At 39.9% G+C, this 21,039-nt stretch overlaps 2 protein-coding genes across 8 annotated transcripts in view; one reads left to right on the top strand and one right to left on the bottom strand.

The window, feature by feature from the left end:
- The window catches only part of lhfpl3 (LHFPL tetraspan subfamily member 3), a 42,730-nt gene extending 30,779 nt beyond the window's left edge, over positions 1-11,951 (top strand). For all 4 annotated transcript variants that reach the window (XM_089126623.1, XM_089126625.1, XM_039668230.2 and 1 more), the window contains 3 exons: positions 9,170-9,400; positions 10,798-10,831; positions 11,394-11,951. In XM_089126623.1, the coding sequence (XP_088982749.1) occupies positions 9,170-9,400; positions 10,798-10,814 (248 nt within the window). In that variant the 3' untranslated portion in view covers positions 10,815-10,831; positions 11,394-11,951. The remainder of the gene's footprint in view (positions 1-9,169; positions 9,401-10,797; positions 10,832-11,393) is intronic.
- Positions 11,952-15,001: 3,050 nt separating this feature from the next.
- Positions 15,002-21,039, bottom strand: part of kmt2e (lysine (K)-specific methyltransferase 2E) — a 33,055-nt gene continuing 27,017 nt past the window's right edge. For all 4 annotated transcript variants that reach the window (XM_039668221.2, XM_039668224.2, XM_039668222.2 and 1 more), the window contains 8 exons: positions 20,828-20,981; positions 20,510-20,736; positions 19,367-19,423; positions 18,807-19,271; positions 18,405-18,634; positions 18,178-18,260; positions 17,146-17,228; positions 15,002-17,055 (listed from right to left, as the gene is read on the bottom strand). In XM_039668221.2, coding sequence (XP_039524155.2) covers positions 16,006-17,055; positions 17,146-17,228; positions 18,178-18,260; positions 18,405-18,634; positions 18,807-19,271; positions 19,367-19,423; positions 20,510-20,736; positions 20,828-20,981 — 2,349 coding nt within the window. In that variant the 3' untranslated portion in view covers positions 15,002-16,005. The remainder of the gene's footprint in view (positions 17,056-17,145; positions 17,229-18,177; positions 18,261-18,404; positions 18,635-18,806; positions 19,272-19,366; positions 19,424-20,509; positions 20,737-20,827; positions 20,982-21,039) is intronic.

The raw sequence follows: 21,039 nt of genomic DNA, 5'->3' as shown, positions 1-21,039 counted from the left end.
ATGCAGTCAATAACACACCCATCACTTATCAAACACCTCACAAGACTGAGAGCATCTCCATGACAACGCAACTCACTCCAAAGAACTGGCACGCGTTCAGAGCCTACTCTCAGTTGCGGCGTGAATAATAACTCAGCCGCATCTCTTAGACTTCTCTTAGAGCCCCTTTATTTTTATGCAGTCAGAGGCTGCTTTCAAAGACATTTTAAAAGGGGTTATTAAACCTTTAACATTTTTATAGCACTGCAATTAAAACCAAGTTAAAAATGTATGTTTATATGTGACCTTGGATGTCTACAATGTCATACTTTAGTTCTACTCTTAGTTTCATTCTGTATACATACTGTTTGGTGATTTGCTGTATACTATATTTTACAATACAATGAGTTTGATTTGGCCTTCCATACCCAGTATAATTATGCTTGATTTTTAGCATTGATTTGTACCAACAACAAAAAAAAAAAAAAAAAGTATTTTACTCAAAATGTAAAAGGACCAAGGTGACTACTGGATTTCATGCACTCAATGAATTTAATACTTAATATGAATTTAATAAGTGAGTTCATGTGGCACACTTTGAAATTGAATGTGTGCAGTTTCACACAGTGTATAGTCCACAGTGTGCAGTTAGCCCATGTTCCTTTTTAAACATTTAATCTGTCTACAGTAATATGTCTTATTTATGTTTATCCACTGCAGACCAAAAACTCTCAGCGAAACCTAGTTCTGAAATAATCCACAGTGGAAGCCGCTGTCTGAGGTTGAAAATGCAAGCCTGTGTGTGATATGCAACATATGCCACTGTCAAAGTAGAGAGGCACATCATTTGGAGTCCAGGCCTTAATTCACACAGTCACAGACAGATGTTTGTCTTAAGCTGGCTGAACCCAAATTTGTTTTGCGTCAGTTATGCGAGAAAGGTGCATGATGAGGTGAACGAATAGAGTAATAGACAGACAGACAGACAGACGGATGGATAGATAGATAGATAGATAGATAGATAGATAGATAGATAGATAGATAGATAGATAGATAGATAGATGAGGTTTTTAATAATCACTGTGTATTTATCCAGTGTTATTGATTTATATCTCAGAGAGGCCTACATAAAGCTTTGATACAAGCTCCCGCTGCTAAAAACCAACCATCCCAGGGAGACACTGGCCTGTAAATTTAATCTTCAATCATTTTTACTACTTACCTTGTCGCCCAAGGGAGCGCCAACAAATCTCCCACAATGTCCGTAACAGAGAGGCATCGATTCTGCAGCACTCCCACTGACGCACTTCCATCAACGTGATGAGACACATTCAGTGCCAAGCTGTAAAAATGGATTGAAATTAATCAATTCAGAGTTCTTGGATATGTGTAAATGTTCTAGTCTACATGTGCTAAAGTAGTTTGCGGTATGCAAAGTTTTACCTCCCACTATTGCGTTTGTCTGTGTGAATTTAAGGGGGCTTTGGTTGCTTGTTCTGAACAACAACAACTGAACAACATACGTCGTTATCAGTAAAAGTTCTCTGCTGTGATTTAGTACAATTGCGTTCATATCAGCTGCAAACTGGAATTTGAGAATGGTTTGTGCAACCGAGTTCGGAAAACAGCGTTCACATCATCAAAATAACCAAATTCTTATATCAAACAAGCTCCAAAAGTGCTAGTGTGAAATGTGTGTTTTTAGCTCTCTTCAAAATCCAAGTGAGTACTTTATCTACTATTAGGCAGCTTCCTAACTATAAATGTAACCTTATAAGTGACTGATTTTAAATGTTCTACAAAAACAGCAACTTACAATTAATACCAGTAAAGTTTGATGTTAGCATTTTGCTAAGCTAACAATGCAATGCTCTGTGGTTTTCAGTCCTGGTCTTGGCAACCCACCACTCTCTTATCTGACACTCAGTTAAGTTGATGGAGCGCTTTCCTAATGGCCCGATGCTCTGATTCAGGTGTGTTAAATAACACACCTGATAGTATTTTGTAAGGCAACATAATGTTGCTTTCTACTTTTTGGGACAGCGTGAGGAGTCTATAGGTAGGCAGCCCACTAGGTTTTGGAGAAGGGCTAGTGTCTCACTGCTAAATTCAGAGTTATACATTACCATGAATACACTGGGGTGATTTTTCCTCTTTGTATCACTCTTTTTCTCTTTTACTTCTATGCTTTCCCACCACTTAAAAACTTTACTGCAAGGAAAAACAACAAGCTGCCATTCTCAGGATGAAACACAAACCCTGAGGCTCTACTCTATTCCTGCCTTGACAACACATTAAGCAGCAAACAGCAGCAGCTTAGCAAGAAAGGCGACGAGACACATAAGTCTTTCAACCTTGCATTATCTTCTCCTCTCTCTCCATCCATCTCTCCTCCCATTAAATGATTTTTAAACAAATGCCAAGTCAACTTTTCTTCTATCCTCTACTGCCAACTTGTATACAAGGTTGAGTATTTAAAGAAATAGTTCACCTATATACACACCCTCATTTCATTCCAAATAATTGTGTGTGTTGTTGTTGTTGTTTACCCATGAAACAAAAAAGCAGATATTTTGGTGAATGCTCATATTTACAGTGTCCAATCTTCTTTTTTTCATAAAATATCCGTGAATGGAGACTGGGGCTATCTAGCTCACAAATAGACAGAAAACTATATAAAGGTATCTTAAAAGTAGACCAGATTCACTGTATGATTTAACACTGTCAAGCCCTGGCCAATAAACATCACTGTAATGAGATGAACAAAAACGGCAAAATCCAAAATCGCCCCTTATACCATCAAATAGGGCACTATTTGAAAAGACAGCCTTTTGTAGTGGTGTCCGAAACCATAGTGGATGTTATTGAGTGCACTTCAACGGTCTTCAACAATTCAATCCCACATTGAACTATAAAAACGAGTGTACAACCGATGTACACTCAACAGCTGTCCGATTTCTCTTTTTCATTCAATCCTTCAAGCGAACAGTATTGGTGGACTACAGTAGGGAATAGTAAATGAGGGTTTAGGGGGCGATTTTGGATTCAGCCAAAAACTCATGACAGTTGTAAAAGTCGTCAGCTTTATAAAAGCCCATCCGGTGAAGTTGTGTGAAGATGAGGCACACACCAGACCCTCCACCTTCATTCCCATAGATATACACACTACTAGATGTCGGCTTGGCTACGGCAGTTCATTGGAACGAATGCGTCAATAGAGGGTTGAATTGTGTCCGAGTGAAACAAAGCGAATGCGTCATCATTGAACAGTGGAGCCCCTCCTCTTTGAATAAGCGTCAATATAAGCAAAGGTCTAACGGAAATAAAATCACCATAAATCGTCATGAATGCGATTTTCTAGTTTTTTGGTTCGTTCCAATGGTCAGACATGTATTTATCATTGAGTCCAGAGAAACATACTCGGTTAATAACGTAACCTCAGTAACGCTCTCTCGTAAGAGAAATACTTTTTATTAAACATTCGTTTGCGTGAACATCCATACGCAGCAAAAAAGTCTGAAATTCCATGAATTTGAAGTACAGGTGGAGATACAAGCGTTACCTAGCTAGTTCCAATGACAATACCCCTGTTCCAACATAGCGGCGGTTTTACAACATGACATCATGACTTTTGCATAAACATACACACCACTTTCAAGTCAAGTGGCGTGTTATCTATACGCATTTTGAGCCTGTATCCGCGTGTATGTCTACGCCATTAATGTCCGAGCGAAACAAAGCAAAATGTAGATCTACATCTGGGGAGTGATATTTTTTTTTCCTAGGATGGTAGGGGAAGACTCATAAATGCTATTAACCCCAGTGACGGGTAGGTTTAGGGACGGGGTTGGGGTAGGTCATATATTTATACATACAGTAATGTAGTAAAGTCAATAAAGATAAAGTCAATGGCGTTAATAAACACGCTGAAAAGCGATTATACGTGTTGATAGCACGCCAAAATTGGAAATATGAATTGGCGTGTCATACACACTCAATTTCATGAGATCAGTCTGGGGTTTTGACACATACTTAGAACCCCAAGGCGACTTCTAGTGTATATATCTAAGCTTTATACCAAAGTGCGCTGGCTATCAAGGGGCCAAGAGTCAACTTGTTCAATTGAACTGAAAGAAAAATAAAGGAGTTTCTGAGACTGAACAACCAAAAATGCTAGATGGCCAATTAATTTATTTTTAGAACATCATTCCTGGCTGATATTTTCAGTCTATATGAAACAAACAAGTACATGAAGAGTGTTAATGCAAACGAAATCATTGACGCATTTGTGGAATTCATAAAGAGTAAACTGATGAAATGGGGTGTAAAACACTTTCCATCTCTTCTCAAAGAGGCTCAGGGAAATTTACCTAAATCTTTGAGCAAAGAGTTTACACACATGGAACTGCTGCTACAGGTAAAGATCAAGTCCCTATTCAATGAAGTTCAGATAGTTGATAAACATGTTCCCAAATGCACATGGGTAATGGATCCAATCACCACAAACGAGGAGGATGTGGATTATTTAGGAGCAGAGGATGACCTCTTGGATGTTAAGACAAATTCTCTTCTAAAGAGATTCTTTACTGAACTCGGGTCAGGTACAATTTTAAAGGATTTTGGATGTTAAAATAGGGGTCGCCTGAAAAAAAAAGGTTGGGAACCACGGATATACAGTAGACTACATTTATGGAAATTTCCATTGCATGCAAAAGAGCAGCATTCACATTCTTCACAACATCTTGTCTTGGAAACTACATTTCCCCCTTCCCATAGGAGATTAGAAAGACATGAAGGTGCGTAAATGATGATAAGATGTAAATGTCTGGGTGGATAATTTCTGAAAGGGACAGTCTGTATAGTTTAAGACGTATTAGTTTAAGAGAATAGCATGAAAAATGAACATGCAGAGTAGAGGAAAGACTAAGAGTATCACAAATGTATCTTTCCTTGCGGAAGCATGTTCTCTCACATGCAGAATCCTCCGTGTTTATTTATAGCCTCTATCTACAAACACATCTCGGATGTGACACTCTCAGCATCTGCATTCAGAGCACTCTCACTGACCCAGATGCAGCATGAGTGCTCGCTGCCAGCAAAATCAAAGCCCTCACAATGCAACCGCAGTCGAATCTATAAGAAAAGAGCTAGCGATAGTACAGAACCACAAGGTTGCCTTTCCCATAATCTATTCTGCTGCATCTATTACATAAAAATAAGAGAAAATGGGATAAAAAGACAACTTGTCTTTCATAAGATGGTTGAGATAAGGACAGCTCATTATCAGAGCTCAGCTGTGTGTCTCTCTTCGATAACATTGAAAGGTTTAGCTGAAGAGCTCCTCTTCATTATGTGTGTGTGGTGCAGTGCTGCAGGCTCTGGAGAGGATGTGTAATGAGAGAAAATGCTGATGTTTTCAATTATTTAGAAGCATTTCCCACATACTGTGTCCATGAATACGGTCAGTTTTAAAGCAATACACTCAGCAACCTTTACTTCTGCGCTGCCATCAAACAGTTTTGCAAAAACAACTGTTTCTAAACAAGTTTCCTAAACACTTCGCCGTTTCAAAGCGCTCTCCGCACGTGTTTTCAAGCGTTTTCCAAAAGTTTCTCATCCATACTGAAACGTTGGAAAATGCTAAATTCATCTTACTGCGCATGCATGTGTAAAACCTCATAAAAGCTCGTTGAGAAGATACAGACGGAATAGACATAATATAAAGCTCTCGTGCGATTCTTTTGGCAGGATCATTTTATTTAGCAAAATATCTTACCATTCACTGATATGTCCAGGTCACACTCAGTCACCATTATATGTTTGGTCTAAAACGCACATACATATGAAGTGTGTACAAAGTAACATAGCTTTAGCAACTACTGTATGTGAAAGTGAATGGCACACAACAGGCACAAAAAATAGCAGTATATACAAAGATATCATATTTATAGGTTCAATATGCATCACATGACTAAACATCATCGTTGTTTAAAGCGTCATCGTTTTCAAATATACATCCATTTTCACAGTCCACACTGCAACGCGAAAACAGTGTTTTCAAATTTAAAGCTACACTGTGCGATTTTTACCCCATCTAGCGGGGAAAAGGTATAGAGAGCCTAAGTCCCTCCCCTTCCGGTCGACCACCATGGGACCTTATTTCGAAAAAAGATTGTATGGTGGTCAATGGCGAGAGACAACAAATATTTTGATCTCGTTTGAATTGTCCCCTGAATTACACATATGATGTTTGTCAATTCAAAAGATACTTTTTAAAGTAAAGAAAGTCACAGTTTGATGTAAAACCGTTGAGGTATAAGACTGTGAAAATATGTAATTACAAAGACTACAAACCCCAAAGGTGCACTCTTTCTCTCAATGAATGAAGCTAACTTTACTAAGGCTATTGTCTGTCACTGTTTCTATAGACTTACGTTATAATCGTAACGTTATGCCGTCATGCCTGAGTGTTTTGTACCAGACTGCACACACACGAGCAGCGGATCTTGCTCGTTGTTTCGCCTCCTGGGAGATGTAGTTCATTGAGCGATTTTCACATAAAACTAAATGTTGCTCTTCTGTTTTATGACAAACTGCAACGTTTTTGACTCTCAGAATTATATTTTAAAATGACAAACATCATACGTGTAATTCAGGGCACAGTTCAGACGGAATAAAAAGATAAGTTGTCTCTCGCCATTGACTACCACACATATTTTTTTCCGAAATAAGGTCCCATGAGCCGGAAGTGGAGGGGCGGGACTTAGGCACTTTATATGACCATCCAGTGAATATTATTTTCTGTTCCTCTCAATTCCGATTTCATTTTAACTCCTATGGTGGCCAATGTAGTCCAAGATTAACATGGCTTCCAGTTCGACCTCGTCCATGAGTGTTAACTCAAATGTAAACGCGAAAGGCGAAGCTTGAATTAACGGGTATGTCCCTCTTTGGCTAATGTACTTTCAAGATGGAGGGGCAACATGGCGACCGACATTAGAACCCCTTACCCGTATGTATTTTCAATGGCATATATTATACACTCACGAGAATACTTTATTACTTGAAGGAAGTAAATGTGCATTGGTTTAATATACTACAAAATCCTACTCTAATATATTCTGATTGGTTGTGATAGTGTTGCGTCGTGCTCGTGCAGCATTTTCAATTTCAGTGTGCAAATTGCTTTTAAACTTGCCATGTCGCACCTGAATAGGATACGGTGTAAGAAGTTCTTTGACAATCAGGAATGCAGGACGGCTGGTTACACGAGTGACAGCCTCAGTGGCACTGCCATAAAAAGCCCCAAGGAGAAACCTGTGAACCCACCAGAGTGACTGCAGTGAAAATAAACTGGATGTAGGGATGCGGGTGATTGGCTCTCAGCTTTAATGTGATTACTATACTGCTGATGGCTATTAGTATAATGATGATGAATGTCTTTTGAAGTTTTGCTTATTAGACACACAAGCCAATAGATGAAAGCGAGAGAGGCATGGGATGTAGGAAAAGGCTTTTAGTGACTGTTAATTTATCTACCAATTTTTTTGAAATAGTAAGATGTGCGACAAAAAACAGGAGATGTGTTAATCATGCCTGATTCGTTTGGCTGCATCTGTATGTGAGCTTTGCTATACGCTCCCGTTTTCTTTTTTTGACTGTGCTAAAACATTTGGTTTGATTGCTTCTACTGTCCTCCTAATTTGTAAGTCACTTTGGATAAAAGCATCTACTAAATGATCAAATGTAAATTTAAAACTGTCTTCCATTCAACTAGATATGCTGCTTTCAAGTCCTGTTGGGAAGTTCCCTTTATTGGTTCTGATGTTGTAATTACAACATGATGTGCATTTAAGTGATTGTGGTCAGAATAAAGAGTTGGGTAATTTCATAGTTTCTTTCTCACAATGGCAGGAAGCGTTGTGTCAGTAAAGCCACATAATTAAAAGCAAAAGATGTAACTGATGCTTTGTTTATTTACCATTTTCTCATCTCATTCTAAGTGTTACCCACAATGTTTGTACTCAACTGCACCCAATACTTCTTCAACACATCACCAACTTAAAGTCAAGTCTAAAAAATATATATATATATATATATATGGTGTCTGTCTTGTCTCTAAGATACGACTAGCATCAAATGCTGCCTTCACACTATGTCATAATTACCATAAGCTTGCTTTCAAATTGCTCTCGTGGTACATGATGTCACAGTATCTCTTCAAGACGAACACACCTTATATCTGCAGTGGTCAGATGTACAAGTCTCTAAGAAAATTACGAGTTCACACATTGTAATTACAAGTCTATTAGTTCAAGGTCATTTCGGGGATCAGGACATGGTGTGAACGCACCTAACGTCTTTTGTCGTGTAACTAAAGAGAAGCCCTGATGACATCATAAATGATTCCTCTTATGTAATGGGTTGTACCTGCAGAACACTATCAATGCATCAAATCTGGCACATGCAGTATTCACCTTTCTCCGCACTATGTCTTCCAGGATTGACCATGACTAGGCCCTGTCTGATACTCCTGAAAAATGCAGTTTTCTATTCTCAATTCATCAGGGATGCTGTAGGCTGCTGATCTGAGGTCAGATCTATTACTTGTCAGGCGAACTATGTAGTAATGGAAGGGTAATGCAACTTTCACAAACTGCAGCTAGACAAGTGTTTCTCAACCCTGTTCCTGGCAGCACATCAACAATACAAACTCTTCCTTAACAAACACACCTGAATCAACCCTTTGACGCAGGACTTCCTGAACAATCGTGGACAACGAATCAGACTTTTTGGGGGTGGGATTTAGGGACCAGAATAGAATGGAGAACTTGAAGTCTTTTTACGATCAAGCTATTTTTGCTATTTTGTATGGCATGCAAGTGTTGAAAAATGACTCATAGCAGCTGTAAACAGAGTGAGCTTTGTGTGTCTGTATGTGAAAATAAATTGGGGGCTCGTCCGGTATTATTGTACCTCTCTCCTCGTTAATCTCAGCTGTCACCCGTGTCATAATCGAACAAACAAAACTTCCATGACTTCTTTCATCTGAGCTCATTTTGTTCCCCAGCTTTCACTACAGAACCGCCATCTATCATATCACTCGAGTACAGAAATGAATTCTGCTGTTGATTAAATCCATAGAAATATTTTTACCTGGAGAACTCAAAATGCCCGCTTTCTCTCTCAGGTACGTGTCTGGTGTTGGGCTGCATGATATATCCTGACGGATGGGATGCTGATGAGGTGAAGAGGATGTGCGGAGAAGGGACGGACAAATACACCATCGGAGCGTGCTCAGTGCGCTGGGCGTACATCCTGGCCATTATGGGCATCCTGGACGCACTTATTCTCTCTTTCCTGGCTTTCGTTTTGGGCAACAGGCAGGATGGACTCATGTCTGAGGAGCTGCTGGGAGACAGTAAGATTAGCATTACTTTATGTTGTCTAACCATGGGAGGGATATCCGTTTGCATTTCAAAAGCTTTTCTCTGCCAATTTGTGTGTGACCTCTTATTGTCCAAAATTATTGAAAGAGTGTTGAACAAAATGAGGTTATCCACAATTCATATCTTCCAAAACTAATTCGGGGCAGGATAAAAATGTGAAAAGATAATTATGCATGGAATTTCTGAGTTGTACTTACGATGAAAACACCATTTGGTTGTGAAATCCAAGTGTTATCGCTATTGAAGACCATGACCTTGACCCAGACCTCTTCTACTTGCTATAGTTAGTCAGTTACAGATGGTACCAGTGTCGGCTGTATTAGACAAGCATTTGTATATATTACAATTTGAAATATTAAAAATGAACCAGAAGTTTATAATCAAACTCTTCTGTGTGAAAGAATGCAGAATTTGGCTCGGCTAATTCTGTGTATTTTAGATACACAGACATCATGTGATTTAATTATAATCACAACCTGCATAATTTACATAAATTGAGAATTACACACTGGATTCTCTATTTCTCACCATAAATGATAACGTGCAGCTGTTGTGCCAGTCGGTCCAATTCATTCATTACGAGACGGAGCCAGTCAGCCAGAGACAGCCAGATCAATCAAGGGCAAACCAACCTGAGAAAATAAGACAGAGCGATGATCATTAAGGAGAGAATCAGATAATAGGGCCTTGAAAATGAATGAGATGTGAAAAGAAACGTGTAAGAAGAGGAAAGGAAAGGTAGAATTTAGCATAGACTGGGGTTAATTGAAGCCTGGGGCTCTGGACCCAGTCATGAATTACTAATGACTGTTTACACAGCTTGCTGTCAGACCGTCTATATTAATCAGAGGCACAGCATCAGCTGGAACCCATGCTATGCTCAACCGCACACCTGGAACGAAACGCTGTTTAATGGATATGGACTATAATAAGCTTCATATGATGAATTTAAATGAAAGATGGGCTCCTTTTCCATTATACAATTATCTTTGATAATACATGATGGCAATGAAGGACACTTATAGATGTGTTAAGATTTTATGAAAATGACGTGTTGTGTTTAAGGGTGTTTGTTTAATGATGAATGAGCAATTCGCTTCTCCTTAATAGTAGTTCTGCAGAAACAGAATATGTAATGGCATATTTTGGGATGGCACATGATGGTGTTGGTGCCATCTAGTGGAAATGAATGGTAATAATTTCACCCCAGCTGGCTATGTAAGAAACAACAAACAAAAGGTGACTTAATTTTAATGTACGTGTCAACTGTGACAGAATATTTCTGCTGTATTTGGAAATGGTTATGGATTTAAGCAGTGACTTTTGCTTTAATTTTGACGGACTTTTCTCTTTTTTTTTGTCTTAACAGAGAGTGGAAATGCATAGATGCCAGATACACTCAGGTGAGTTTCTATTACTTTAAATTCATCACCCAAAAATGAAAATTCTGTCATTATTTACTTACCCTCAAATGTTGGTAACCAATCAGTTGATGTGCCTCATTTACTTCCATGGTATTTTTTTTCTCTCTCTCCATATATGGAAGTCAATGGGGTCCATAAACTGTTTGGTCACCCGTATTATACAACTTGAGGGTGAATAAATTATGACAGAATTTTCATTTTTTGGGCGAACGATCCCTTTCAAGACCCCATGAAATGGTTTGACCTAATTTCTTTGTTGAAACAGGAAGTTGTATTGGTACGAATTTTAATGTTTCGTTTAAATTTTAATTTTTAATTCATTTATGCTACTCAAAATAAATGATTCTCTCAATACAATGAAAGTCAATGGGGTTCAAATGTTGCCATAGACAAAAATGAAAATAGTCTTACAGGTTTAGACTGACGTGGGTGAGTAAATGATGACAATTTTTGGGTGAACTCATATTTAGCTCACATGTTTGCATTTCTCATGTATAACGCTGTGAATTTACAGTAAAACATCCCTTTTATCTGTTTCCAGGTGTTTCTGTCTCATTTAAGGAAATCATTATGTGAAATCACAATCCAGCTTTACCCATCATCCTGAGGGCAGGAAGCCTGACTGCAACGGTTTGAAACAAACGTTAAAGCAAAGGATGCAAACAGGGTGAATGGAGTTTGGGAACTCACTGCTTTTCTGTCCATATCCCTTCTTTTCACTCCCTGGAATTGCAAATAAACAAAAAATCCCTACCCTAGTTTGATTTACCTGTGCTACTAACATGATAGGGCAGCTAATGCACCATTTAGAAGCAACTTTTACTTGGATTAATAAAAAAACAACAAAAAAAGGTTATTTATTTTACGTTGTGTCCTCTTCTTCAGGCCTGCATTACAATAATGTTAATATTTAGTGATTTAAGAATTACTATAAAACACTGTTCTATTTGACTGAATTCACCAAGTATACTAATGTAGAAGAAAATGAATTGTGGGATTACACTCCAGCACAAAGCTGCAACAGACATTCCTAGCCTGTTAGTATTCCTCTGTGTCACTATCAGCCCTGGGAAGAAAAGAAAAGAAAAGAAAAGAAAAAGGGACACTGAATCATGAACACTTTACTGAGAGCCAATTTACATGCAAGTGATCATCTATAGGGTTTCAAATGTACAGTTATTACACCACAACACTATCCAACATTGTTTAAAAGGGGATCTAAACAGAAGGCTAGAGATCACTGTTAATATATTAAAATAATAATAATAATGTGAAAATTAGGGGCAGACTTCTATGCCATTAGTTATTGTGCACAAGCCAAGTATATACAGAAGTAGGAGAGTGTTTTAAGTATTATGTATTGAGTGTATATGTTGAATTTCTGTATGTCTCTAATTCAATATTTACTTCTCGGCAGTGTTGGTGCTGTATAGTTATGTGTGCCATAATTATGATGTTCTCAGCTGGTACCGTTTTGTACTCTTGGTATTGTCATTCTGTCCCACCAAGATAAACGAATGCCAATCAAAAAGAAAATGTCATGACAAAACCTGGAGGATGTGGCTTCAAAAAGCAAACACCAACACTCCCTCCCTCCTTGCACAGCTGAAGAGTTTGGATGATACTGGATGAAGTTCTGAGGGGTAAGAAAATTGAAAGAAAAGATGTTTTGCTTTATTTATTGGGTGTCTGTCTTGTCGGATGTTGTATGTAGAAAATTATGTAAATACACCATTCAAATGTATTAGCTATAAAAGTTCATTAAAGACAATTCACCCACATTAATGAATAAAGATTTTACCTCTACAGACTAAAGTCAAGACAAGTGTTGCTAAAGAAGTGTTATTCTGAGCATTGTTGTAAAGAACAAGCAGTCACATTTATCTTATTTTTGTCACACTAAATCAGCGGGGTCCAATCCTAATCTTTGAGGGCCCCTGTCCTGTAGAGTTTAGCCCCTATTATAATTGAACACACCTCAACCAGATAATCATTACTAGAAACTTCCAGGCAAGTGTTGGACACCCATGGCAGGGCCATGCACTGACATTTTGAAGAGCAGGAAAAAAAAAAAAAAAAAAAAAGGCCACCCCAAAAATTAAATTAGTTAAAAACTGTAGAACATCTTTAAATCCTTTACATCTTTCTTTAAACAAATAAAGAACCATGTCCTTGGTTGGGATTATGCTGGAATTGGTAAACGAGCAAAATCAATGTTGTGCATTACTGACAGAAATGAATTTATTATACTACTATTATTTAGATGTATTTACACTGCAATTACAGTTGCATGAGTAATGTTTTGAGTATATGAAATGTTGGAAAAACTGAAATGATATTTTTCTAAATATGATAAATTTCTATAAAACTAAACCCAGTACGTGGTGGCAAGTCTTGATAAACGAGTCAAATATTCACGATTTTTTCAAACTGACTGAATCATTCAGGAACGAAACAGGGGAACAGAACTGTTCTGCTTTGTTAGAAACTAATATCATTGGTCAAGTAGAGCATAAACAGTCAAAATTGGCATTACTGTGTTTAAAAATGTAGATGATTATCAACTTGTTTATTGAACTGTTGTATTAAAATTTGGAATCGCGTGATATCGTGGAAAACTGCACTTTTCCTGGTGTGATATTACTTAACTATATCATGTGATATAAAAGACAAAATCTTGTACAGTGACAATTCCTATCGTGAGTTTTGTGGGCATTTTTTATTCATTTTGTTGGCATTTCTGACCCTGCACAATGCTATTTTATGACAACGCCAGACTCGTTTGCTTTGGTTAAGCTTAATGGAGGGCTATTGCTTAATTTAGGCTGGCTCTATGTAGCTATTTTAATCGTGAAGAAGCTTATGGTACAAAGAAAAAACAAAAAAAAAAAAACTATCGTTACCTGTCTGTCACCAGTGAATGTAGATACAGTGAGACGTGAATGCTGCTCACGTGCTCCGCTCAATTTGCGTGATGGCTTTTCACGAGTGATGTCGAAGAGGGGTAGGAACGTATAGTATAACTTAAAAGAGGATAGGCAATGTTTTTCATAAACACTTTGTAATACTGGATAAAGTGCTAACGTTATATAGATAAATGTAACGCGACTTTAATTGCCATTTTCTCACGGGTGTCATTTTGTGTTTATTTCGTTACTGAGAGAAAAGTGTGCAGCAGATATTTTCATACTCCTCTAAACGCTTCTCAGCAGCGTTGGGATGTTAATAATGATCCTTAATTAATAAGAAAAAAATTAAGCCTAAATGTTTCCAATTTATGTAGGTAAAGAATACAAAAATCCCCAACATGGAGTGGATAAATAGAGTAGAAAGAGAGAAATTTTAAAGAGACAGCTTAGCTAGTCTAAAAAACAAACATGAAATTTACGTAGCCTATGCACTGCATGAATTAAATTACTTTTTTACTAAAATAAAAATACCTTGGGGACCCCCCTAAGTCACTGACCCAAGGTAATACTGACCTGAAAGCTGCTCAATCTTCACACCACGGCAAACCTCAGCAAGACAAAGTTATGAACAGCGTTATTAATCTCTGGCTTAATGTTGATTGGTCTTCTAACCTCTCTGCCTTTGTTCCGATTGGTCATGTAACCAATTTCTTCATTCCGATTGGGCTTCTTAACTCTGCTTCACTGGTCATATTACCTCTTTGCCTTTGTTCTGCTTGATCTAAGCAAAAACAGTTTATTTGAAGCATCTATCAGATGAAAATGGCAAAAAAAGCAACTTTAGGTTTATATTTTCAATGCCAAACATCAGTGGTCAATAAATGGAAACCTTTAGAAAAGTCTCAGCAACAGCAGACTGATCTTCAAACCTTCATTGCATGCAGCATCTCTTCATCCCGAGACCTTCATGGTGAAAGAAAACTCCCATTAGGGACACGTAAACACCCCAGTTTCCCAACCCAGTAAAACACAAAACGATTTAATTGGTATAAAACTGTCATTACAGTGATTTATTATAATGAACCATGAAAATAGCCAACCAGTGCTGTGTCTGTGAGCCTCTGTCCTTCACACACACATACACTCACACACAAACAGTAAAAAAAAAAAATAAACCAGAGAGGAAGAAATAAAAATAGTGCTACAGTCACAGAAACATTCAGCGTTTTTGTCAAGAGCGCTTGTATTTACAACCATATTCCAAAATGGGGATGGGAGCGAATTATACAAGCATAGAAAAGAAAAGAAGCCAATATTTACAACTGTTTCTGGAGAAAGCTGGAGTAACCACCTATACATTAAATTACACTTTCTACAAATAACCATTGATATCCAAAAATAAACCGCTTACCCCTACAGGAAGGACCTCTCTTTCTAAAGCTGCCACAGAGAACAGCACGCATCTGTCCGTGTCTTATTTGCCTTCCGCCTCTCGCGTGCTGTTCAAATATGCACACAGATGCGGGCGGCATGCAAGCATACACGCTCCTTTCCGCTTAAAAACAGACACTCATGCACACAGACTCGCTCATTCACACAAGTGCAGTCTCCTGGGCAGTGAAGCGGCCTATCGGAAAGGTCTCCTCTGAATTTCTGCAGCGGTGCACAGATATTTTTGTTACATGGAGGAATAAAAAAAATAATAATTCTGTATTTTTTTCTCTATACAAAACCTTTTTGCTATATAATGAGCAACTAGATAAAACAAATAACTGATGAGTGGAAAAAACAGTGAGAGACAGGGAGAGAAGGGAAAGCTGAGGAGGAAACTGGAATGTCCCATTGCGTTGCATTACACTGGGAGGACAGAGGAAGGATCCAACAGGAAGAGACCAGAAAAGGCGATTAAAATGAATAAAAACATTCAAAGTAAAAAAAGACGTCTGGAAAAGACAGGATGGCAGTACAAGGTTATGGGAAGGAGAGAGGTGTGGGGGATTCTGGGTAAGTGATGAGCACCAGGGTTCATTAACCATCATTCTTTTACACAAAGTCTGCTTTTACAGTTCTGTATTTCTTGTTTTTCTTTTTAAAATGTACCCTTTCCCCCCACCGCTTTTCATTATCCTTTGTGAAAAGGTACATAGAAAATATTTACAGTGGTGCTGTGTTGCCTATGTTACACGATGTAGCTCCGCCCATCTCTGAGAGAGTTCGTCTAGGGGCGGGGCTAAGTGGGTGTGATCAGTGCCATCCTGTGCCCAAGTAACCAGCGCTGTGGAAAGGAGCCGACGAAGGGGTAGGTCCTCTGTTACCGCCAGCGATCTGCGAGACACTCGAATTGGCCGGGGTCTGTGTGGGAGGAGTTTGTTGAGGAGGTGGTGGAGGCGGAGGGGGTAGTACAGTTTGTTGATAGGTGGAAGGGGTTACTGAGGGGTTGGCTGGTGCAGACTGGTGAAGTAGAGTGGTTTGAAAGCCACTAATGTTCTGAAAAGGGTGTGGTGCGTTACTGGATGGAGCAGGGGGAGGGGGTAAAAGGGGCGGGTGTGGTCCTTGTTTGATTGACAGGAGCGTGCCACTATTAGGTGGGGGCTGCTGGGAACTCTGTCCCTGAGGAGGAGGTGGAGGAGGAGGTGGAGGTGGGGCGGATGTCAGGAGGAGTTGATGCTGCTGCATCGAAGGAGGTTGCAGATTGACATGCAGCAAGGTGGGGCCAGGCTGCGGGTGGGGAGGGGGAGGAGGGGGTGGTGGGGGAGGGGCAGCACTGCTTTGGTAATGCAATGCATGATGGGGCTGCAGGAGAGGTTGGGAACCGGGAGGAAAGGGTGAGGCCACAGTAGGCTTGAACGCAGGGAACGGTGCGGCAGCAGCGGGAGGCTGAGTGGGGAAGTAGGGAGCAGAGGTGGGTGGAGCTGGGGGAGGAGGAGGAGGTGGCGGAGGTGGGGCATTTTGGGGGTTATACTGGGGGAAAGTGGCCGGGCCAGACGTAGCCTGGGGTTGAGGCTGGTTCTGAGGTTGAGCTGTCAGGAACGTTCGCTGACCACGGTAAGGTGAACCTTGGGGTTGCGCTTTGGGAGAGTGCATGAGCGAAGGTCCAGCGTAGTGACTCTGTGAGGTGTTGGAGGGGCCGCAGTGGAGCTTGCTGGGCGTCAGAGCAGCTGGTTTGGAGCTCGGACTCTTGGTGCAGGACTGCTGGACGGACAGTGTCTGAGGCTGAGCAGGACCACGAGGCTGTGCTTCAACATCTTCCTCCTTGGATGGCCGAGACACAGTCTGGGGTGCTGGAGAACAAGGCTGTAAAAAAAAAAAAAAAGGTTTATGATAACATCAAATTGCTGGTTGAAAATTCTAATGTTGCCAAAATTGAGAGATGCAAACTCTTACTGCATGTGTTGATGGGCTCTTGCAGCTCTTAGGAGAAGGACATTCCTTCACCTGGGACTCGCCACCCTCTGACTCCCCACTGTCTGAAAACGAGACAATGTAGGTATTTTAAATCAAAGAAAGACTACAGAAAATCTTACCAGTGTTCCCACACCTTCTGATCAAGGCATTTCCATGATTTCCAAGTGGTGTTTTGCTCCTGGTTGGACATGTTCTTACAGAGTTTAGCTCCAACCTGGAAGTTTATAGTAATCCTGAAGACATTGATTTCAGCGTTTAATTAGGGTTGGAGTTTAATTAGGGTTTCAGTATTAGACACCCCTGGAATTATTATTGGATACACCAAGGGTCTCTAACCCAATTCTTGGAAAGCTACCATCCTGCAGACCCCAATACCAATCAAACACAACTAAACCAGTCACTTGAAAATTATAGGCAGGGTCAGAACTGAAGTCTGCAGAAGTGATCATTTCAACGGCTATTTTTTTAGTGTCAAATGTTCTATTTAGTATTTTTAATCGACCATGTTCTGTTTTTGTCCGGAAAATTGAGTCTAATTGTCACATTTTTGTCTTGCTGCATAATGGTTAAATTGATAATTGTTATTATTTTGCTCAAATTTATATAGTGCTTTTCTGGGTACTCAAAGGGCTTTACATAGAAGGGGGAATCTCCTCAACCACCACCAATGTGCAGCATCTACCTGAAAGACGCAACGGCAGCCATATTGCGCCAGAACGGCCACCACACACCATCTTACTGGTGGAGAGGAGACAGTGATGAAGCCAATCAGTATATGGGGATGATTAAGAGGCCATGATGGATAGAGGTCAAGGGGAAAATTTGGCCAGGATGCCAGGGTTACACCCCAACTCTTTTTCGAAGGACATCCTGGGATTTTTAATGACCACAGAGTGTCAATGATTGCATTTCATCAGAGTTATCACAGTTTCACCTATAAGCACAAATCAACTACTAACAAATCCAAACCTGGAAATCACAATCCAACATTATTCCCAAGGTTGTTCTTACCTGCATCCTTGCGATGGTCACTCAACAACAAGGCCCTGTGGTAGCTTCGCTCTCTGGCCTGCTCTACTGATGTGGAAGATGTCCTGTAAATGAAATGTTATAATTTTGTAATTAATTCTGGACAGCAGCATTTGCTGGACTTTTTATATCTGAAATCTGAAATGGAGTTTATGCTAATGCAGGCTAAGAGCTCATTGTCAAGGAACAGAACTTCTTTAGGGACGTACCACTGGCCTTCTCCGTCTCTCTCCCCCTGAGGTTGGGCGTCTGACTCCTCGCTAGGCTGAGGGGTCTTGGGGGTTGGTGTTGCTGCGAGAACAGGTGGCTCAAAGGGTATCTCCACAGCGACAGGGAAAACGTCTACTGGTGGTGCTGTGGAAACAGGAGATCCACACTCTCCCTTGGAGCCGCTTCGCCGTGCCTCACGCTGACGTTTCCTGTACTCCAGGAGAGAGACCTAACAACACATGAATATTGGTACAGTAAATTAATCACTTGAATAAATGGCACACATAATATTTCGACAAATAAATTTGAATTTTTCAGTTGAGATTACCAGATGAAGAATTTGGAAAAAGAAAAAGAAATCATTTTACATCTATACATTTGGCAAACGCTTTAACACAGACCTTTTTCTTCTGTGGGTTCTTTGCAGCGCCTCCCTCCCCTGCGCCCTCCCCACTCAATGAGCGGGTAAAGGTCACGCCACTTGCTTCCTCATTGCAGGGATAGAAGGGTGCCGCTTCACTGAAGGGGCCAGCGGAGGTTGAATCTGGCCTATACGCCCCCATCTCCAAGGTGTGAGAAGGGGTGAGGTCTCTCAGATTAGAGTTCACTGGGGAAAACGAGAGGCCACCTCGGTCTGGACTCTTCATCCAAGGAGGGTAAGATGAGGATGGCGTCTCAGGTGCCGAGGCAGCTTCTGAACCACCACCATCAACCTCGATGCCTTCATCTACTACAGCATCCTGGGGCTCAGCATGGGAGGGCTGAGGACTCAGAGACCCCATCGATTTTATAGACTCCTGTGGAGCCGAATCAGAACCCGCATTTCTCACGGTGGGAGATGCCAACAGCGAAGGAGGTCGCTCGACCTGACAAAAGACAAAAAGATGTGTTAGATGTGGTGATGAAAAATGCAGCAAAACACTTCTGTAGCAGGAGTAGGATCTTTAAGTAGTGAACTCACATCTTGTGTACTGGGCCTCCGGCTACCATCTGGAGAGCTATCCATAGACGACTCACTCTGAAGATTTAGAGATTTCTTGATCATTTTGTTGCCTTTCACCAAAATAATGCCTCAAATCAATTGGCCAGAAGTGACCAATCATTTTATGACCATCACCACTGGTAATAACTGTGCCCAATTGGCCAATAGCAAAAGTGTTAGTGCCCTCTTGTGTCGGTTCAATAAACTATTAACAGCTGTGTCATTGCATAATCCATAAAGTTTCTGTTATCAATATTTTGGTAATCAATTTTATTAAATATTGGGCAAAACATTTTCACTACTTCTCACTCATGATAACTAGATTAGGGTTCTTCTTAAGTTATATTTTTGGCTTTTTGCCTTTTTTTGTGGAAAGAATAGTGCAGAGGAGACAGAAAGCAATGGGAGGAGAGAGGGGAACAGGATCAGAAAAGCTGGGACTTTAACTTGGGTTGCTCAAAACGCTACACTGTAAAAATGAATATACTTTATCTAATAAAAAAAAATTGTGGCAACAGATTACAAGCAATATTATTAATTAAATTTAACAAATTAGAATTGAGTAATAATTAATCAAATCAATTCCTTAAAAGCGAACCATTTAAAATGAGTAAACCATTATAGTGATCTGTGTTTGTTTTAGGCTTGTTTTTAAATTACGGTTTTCTCCTTCAGTGATTCTGCTTGTTAACATCAGGTGTCTTCAATGTTGGCAATATAAAATAAAGAGCTTAAATTTTTTTGGTGTAAACTTTACTCATTTAAAATGGTTAACTTTTAAGAAATAATTTGATTATTACTCAATTCTATTTTTTTAATTTAATTAATAATATTGCTTGTAATCTGTTGCCACAATTCTATTGATTAGATAAAGCATATTCATTTTTACAGTGTACTGTGCTATATGCCAGAACTCTGTACACAAGGCTTTTTTTTTAAGTATCATTTTGCAGAGATTACACTCTACAAACAGCAATTTCTAATAATTAAATATTTTAAGTACATTTTAAGTACAGAATCATATTTATTCTATATATTTCATCAAGATATTGAAATTTCAGGCATATCTACAGCAACAACACTGGCCACTTAAAGTCAAAAACTTTGCAGAAGTGGTCTTACCTCTTGTGGCAGAGGATGGTTGGGAATCTGCAAGGGTGTTGAGGGCTCAGTACTGGGTTCCTCTGGTCGTGGTCGAGGAGGCGTGGCTAGCAGCAGGGGTGTGCCCGGTGCATCTGTCGACTCTGTTCGGGTTGGGGTGGCACAAGGAGACCCGTATGGGGTGGATGTCTCCGACATACAGGGATCGAGCGGACATAAGCGTCTTTTCTTCAATGGGGTAGGCAATTCTGCAAGCACACGGACAGAGCAAGATTGAAAACAGCTTTAGACAAGCTTTAAGAAAATTAACTTTCAGTTGGACAAGGACTGCTGACCCACCTGGTAGAGAGCAACTGCCGTTGAGGGGTAGAGGGCTGTAGGATTCACCGTTTATAGAGGGGCTGAGAGGGCTCTCACTAGGGATCAGCAGAGAAGGGCATCCTCCACCTGGGCTGGTGGAACCCTCCTCTTCTAAAGCTTGCTTCAGCCAACGCTACACAAAACACATGGAGTTAGACCCGAAACTTGCCTGAATATAAGCTAGCCTGAAT

Source organism: Pimephales promelas, chromosome 24 (genome assembly GCF_988280905.1).
Source record: "Pimephales promelas chromosome 24, fPimPro1.hap1.1, whole genome shotgun sequence".
Classification (NCBI taxonomy): Eukaryota; Metazoa; Chordata; class Actinopteri; order Cypriniformes; family Leuciscidae; genus Pimephales; species Pimephales promelas.
This window is presented reverse-complemented; position numbering and strand designations above follow the sequence as displayed.